This window comes from Cricetulus griseus, chromosome 4 (assembly GCF_003668045.3).
Source record: "Cricetulus griseus strain 17A/GY chromosome 4, alternate assembly CriGri-PICRH-1.0, whole genome shotgun sequence".
Taxonomy (NCBI): domain Eukaryota; kingdom Metazoa; phylum Chordata; class Mammalia; order Rodentia; family Cricetidae; genus Cricetulus; species Cricetulus griseus.
The window spans coordinates 69,451,464-69,456,723 of NC_048597.1; the positions used below are offsets into that span (position 1 = coordinate 69,451,464).

Sequence of the window (5,260 nt, forward strand, 5' to 3'; positions counted from 1 at the left end):
GGGTACCTTCCATGAAAAAGCAATCTTTTGAATAATAGACATTCCTATTATGTTGATGAGGTAACATTGAGAGCCTCACCAGTGTGCATACTACTTTTTACTTTATCATAGTCCTCATTATTCCAGAGCAGTGCATTCTATACAATCCCTGGCCTTTTCACCTCTTTCTCCAGGAGTTCAGTAGGAAGTGCTAAATCTACAATCTATTCCCTCAGTATTAAGCAGAAAACATCCATGAATGTGATAGCTAAGTACTACAGATATTCTCACTCACTACTATATGACAAACTGGTAGCAATACAGCAAAACAGTTCCTGCCCTGCTTCCTCATTCATATAGTTCACTGTGGTCACCCATTGCTATCTCCTGAACCACAGAAATAGTCAGCTTCATCTTCAGACTGGATGTTGGAGATGCTTAAGTAGCGATGAGCCCCAGAGCTGGAGCCAGAGAAGCGATCAGGGATCCCATCTCCCTTGCTATGGCTTCCATCGCTATAAACATACATCACATACTTAGGAGCATTGTCTGGATGTTGCTGGTACCATGCTATGCCGTAGTTGCTGTGCTGACTACTCAGGGTACAGGTGATTTTGACTGTGTTTCCCAGGGAGGCAGAGGCAGAGGGTGACTGAGTCAGCACTGGTTGAGAGAAAGACCCTGAAAACAGAGAAACACATTATGTACTGAGGTGAGAGAACAGAGGAGAATGTGTCTGGATGTCCCTGAACTAAGATCAGGCTGCAGACAACTCCTTACCTGTGCAATGAAGGAAGAAGAGGAGAATAGGAATCCAGGCCATAGTGTAGTCACTGCTGAGCTGTGCTGAGACAGTCATGATGTAGGTCTCTCTTATCTTTCAACAATTCTCAGAGAACTGAAGGGACCCTTCATGCAAATTTTTCTTGGCCAACCAAATCTATTCTTATGTGAGTGTGCCCTCATATGTCTGGGTATTACTTCCTGAGTGAGGATGCCCAAGGGACCACAGTGCCACCAGCTGCTGAACCTGTTGAATCCTTAACAGAGATTAATAAAGTGATAGATATTTGTATTCTTAGCTCAGTGTCCAGAATCTTCAGAGGATCCTATAAATCCCCACTGAGCCTATTGAGGTCTATTGTGTCTGTGTCCACATGACTTATCCCAGACTATAATCATCAAACACTTTCTGATTAAGATCAGAAGTTCTTGCCTGCTCTGGGCATAGTATCTAGACAAGAATTCATGAGGAACTCTTTATCCAAGGGTTTCTGTCATGAAGGCTGACAACACAAATATAACCTCAATGAGGGGCTTCTTAGATTGCACAGGAAGCCACCCATTTCCATGTTTCCTCAGCAGACTGACTCATGGAGACATACTGATGAATATTGGTGTCTAGAAAGGAAAATACTATGCTGCACAACTCTCTTAATATATTAGACATGTAAAATTATATAAAATTACAAAGCAAAACAAAACAAAAATTACAGAAAGAGCACAAACTAGAATGTAAATGAAAGTTTGTCATCGATTTAGGATCAATGAAGATCAGTGAGGAAAGATTGTGTGCTTCCAAGGAAATTCATGAAAATCTGCCTATTGCTTATCTGACATAGAAATCATATCCAATTGGCACATGTTTAGTTAGATGGATTTTCAGAAATGGGAACAGCCAAAAATTATGCAAAAATAATGAATCAAGATAGAAGAACTCATTAGTGATACTGTGAAAGAACAAGAGGGAGCATAGGTGGGGCTCACTGAATTATGCTAAAGTGTATCCATGTTTAAGCAAGATGTACTGCATGAATTTTCCTTGTGAAACCACTCTCCTCTAGGGAATTTGCACAAGAAGATGTAGAAAGAGACAGATATTGGGTTTCCAGCTGAAGATTAGAAAAGCAAAGCAGCCAAGCCAATAGCTCTTACCTCTACCAAGCTGAATAGGCAATCCTGTCTAGATGAATCCTCAGAGTACAATGAAGTCTGAATTTCTCTCCACCAGGCTTCAGGCTGCAATCCTGAGTTCCTGACTTCTCCCGCCTTATATTCCTTTCTCTGTCCAGCTATAACACTCCTGTCTCCACCTGCCTAATGAATGTTATCCCAAGTCCTAGGATTACAGGCCTGAGATCTGTTACTCTTTAGCCTGATTCACTCTCCTGTAACCCATAGTGGCCTTGAACTCACAGACATCCTTCTGCCACTGTCTCCTGAGTCCTGGGATTAAGGTGTGTGCCACCACTGCTTGGCTTCTATGGGTAACTAATATAGCTGTTGGAATTAAAGATGTGTGTCACTACTACATGGCTTCTCGTCTGTGATAGCTTTGCATTCTAATATCTAATGTATTTATTACATCATAAATAATATATCACCACAGGTAGATAACTCTAACAAAAGTGTATCCTCCAGACACATCAGAACTGATTCATATATGAATTCACAGAGATTATGACAGCATGTACAACACAAGCACAGGCTGTGACCAAATTAAATTTCCAGCTCCCAGAAAGACTAGTGGACACAAATTCAAACATTAGCCAAAAAGTTACTGTAACAAGTAATTTCTGGAAAAGGGAGTATCAGTATTTGCCACTGGAGTGTCACTAGTAATATCAAACACACTCTATGGCAGGCCTCATGCTCTGGAGTACTTGGCCAACACAAAACAAATTCCATGCTGTGTGGCTTTCTTTGCCTGCACGTTTTATTTTGTTTTGCTTTATTTTCTCTGAATGCTTCACTCTTTTTTTTTATTTTGTCTATGTAGGCCAAACAGCCTACATAGAGAGCTCTAGGACAGCTCAAACTGCATAGTGAAAGTCTGTCTTCAAGTAACCAAACCCAAACAATATTTTTGTTGATTTTTGAGACATGGCTTCTCTATGTAGCCTTGGCTTTCCTGGAAGTCTTTGTAGAGCAGGATGCCTTGAAGGAGACAGAAATCCACTTGACTCTGCCTCCTGAATGCTGGGTTTAAAATCATGTGCTACCACATTCAGGGCAATTTTTTAAATAAATAATAATATTTAACAGAATGTTCACAGAATCGATGAAAGAGTGACAAAGAAAATAAGAGAAGCTAGGTTTCATTTGTATTTGCGAGATTCCATTCATGGAAAAGTGTGTTTATGCTCAGCATATAGTGGCACTTGCTGCCAAGACAACCAATGTGAGTTTACTGGGTACAACCATAGTGGAAGGAAATGAGCTGTGTAAATACAATATCTGAACAAGATGCAAAATATACATATAAGAAATTGACCCTAAATTTGTATCAATATTTCAAAATGTGTACCAATACAAATTATTCATTTCTATATGACACTGATTTATGCAAAGTGTCCTCTAATCACAAACTCACACAACCACTCACAAATGCACACATGTTAAAATCATTAAATCAATATATAGATAATAAATAAATAAATAAATCATTTTAAGTTCTTTTCCATATGTTGCTACTTTTTATGTTTCTATATTTCTTTTTACATTATCTAGGCCCTTATTATTATTGTTGATGCTCAAATGCCAGTGTGAATATCTTAGGAAGGCCATCTATATGAATCAAGGATGTTAGTCCTCACTTCTGACCCACAGATGCAGGACCCATGTGTACCTTGTGCTATAACAATATTAATCTCACACAGGCTACAAAGTGTTGTGGTTTCAGTTGCAAACTTCCTGATTTCTCTATTTATTCTGTTTCCAACTGCCATGTACAATGAAAGAATGATCTAACACCCATTCTTTTCCGTGATTAACTGTCTGTGGTTTCCCACAAAAAAGGACAGGCATGTCTCTTGGTTTCACAAAATTCACAAAATATTAAATCTAAGTTTTGAATAACAAGGCAGTGCTTTCATGCTCATGCATAAACAGTTGGAGATCTTTGAAGTAAAGGCTTCTCATAGAAGCTGAACTTCTGTGTCTTTTGCTTACAGTAGTAGTATATTGAAACAGGAGAGGTATATTATATTTTAAGACTGACAATTGCTTAATATTACAGTTTAGTTTCAGTCATATATATAACTATATATAGTTATATATATAATTATATATATATATATATAATTTCATAGCATTTAAAAAGTATACAATGTATTTGCATTACCTTCAAATAAAAGATAATATACCAATGGTTAGAAAATATAAATGAACAATTGCTTCACTTTGATTTAAATTGTAGAAAGAACATCAAGTAGCATGCTTTTCTCCAGAGCACTGTTGACTCTAGTCTTACAAAGAAATGTATCTAAGGAAGGAAAAATATGCGCATTATCATTTTAGTTTTTATTCTCTATCTCAATAATTGACAGTTATTTTCCATTATATAAATCTAAGTATACCACAAATGAAGGCATGTGCTTCCCTTTACTCTTCTGTTTCTGGGGATTTAACATTAGGACAGAACAGTGCCTGGTTATGGGATCCTGCTGTCACAGGACAAGGTTTATACCCAGGCTCAAGGATGCGTGTATATGTCTTGCTTCTCCAAGTGTGTCTCACTGTGCTGAGAACCACTGTAGGGTAGCCTGTAGAGTCTTCATCATTGTCCTCAGGCTTGTAACCTTAGAGTCCCAGGACAAGATTATTCTTAAGGAAAAAGGTGACAGGGACTGAGCTCTTATTAATCGTTGAATGAATCAGAGCATAGAAGTTTGGCAAAGCTACTCTGGAACCAGTGTGCAAGAGGATCAGTAACTGCTGGAGAGTGTCATTCCTCAGCATCACCACAGCTCAGGAAGAGACCCCAAAAAGAAATAACTGATAAGAAAGAGTCAGTAAATGAGTGTGGTCATTCTGAAGGCAGTCCTCTTTAACTCCTTGATACCAGACAGAGATGGAGGAACACTGGGAAAAGAGACAGGTATCCAGGTCATGCTATAAATTTCCAGAGATCCATAGGACCCATAGATCCTGGTGGACTCTGCAGTTTTTAGGGTATTTGGGAAATGGTGATTCCGTGCATTATGAGCCTTTTACTGTCACCACCACCACCTCATTGCATCTCTTCAACTCAGGGGACAGCTATACACCCAGAGAGGCTGTGGCAACTTGAGGAAGTACACTTGCTGAACTGTAACCTCTAATTCAGGACAGTGAATTGGCCCAGAAGATTAAATGTGAGTCAGGAGTCAGCATCAGGCCTTGTCTATTTCTGAGATGTACACAGTGCCCTCTGCTGGACCTTGGATACTTTTTTCAAATGATATTCATGAATAAGTTTCCATTGCCCAATTATAGATTCCTTTGTTCTTTTTCAAATTGA

The 5,260-nt window shown here is 38.8% G+C and overlaps 1 gene segment (V, D, J or C); it reads right to left on the reverse strand.

The window, feature by feature from the left end:
• Positions 1-349: 349 nt before the first annotated feature.
• On the reverse strand, positions 350-802 carry LOC100771825. The segment is given in 2 exon segments: positions 350-660; positions 760-802. Coding segments are annotated over 2 exon segments (354 nt in total).
• Positions 803-5,260: the final 4,458 nt, after the last annotated feature.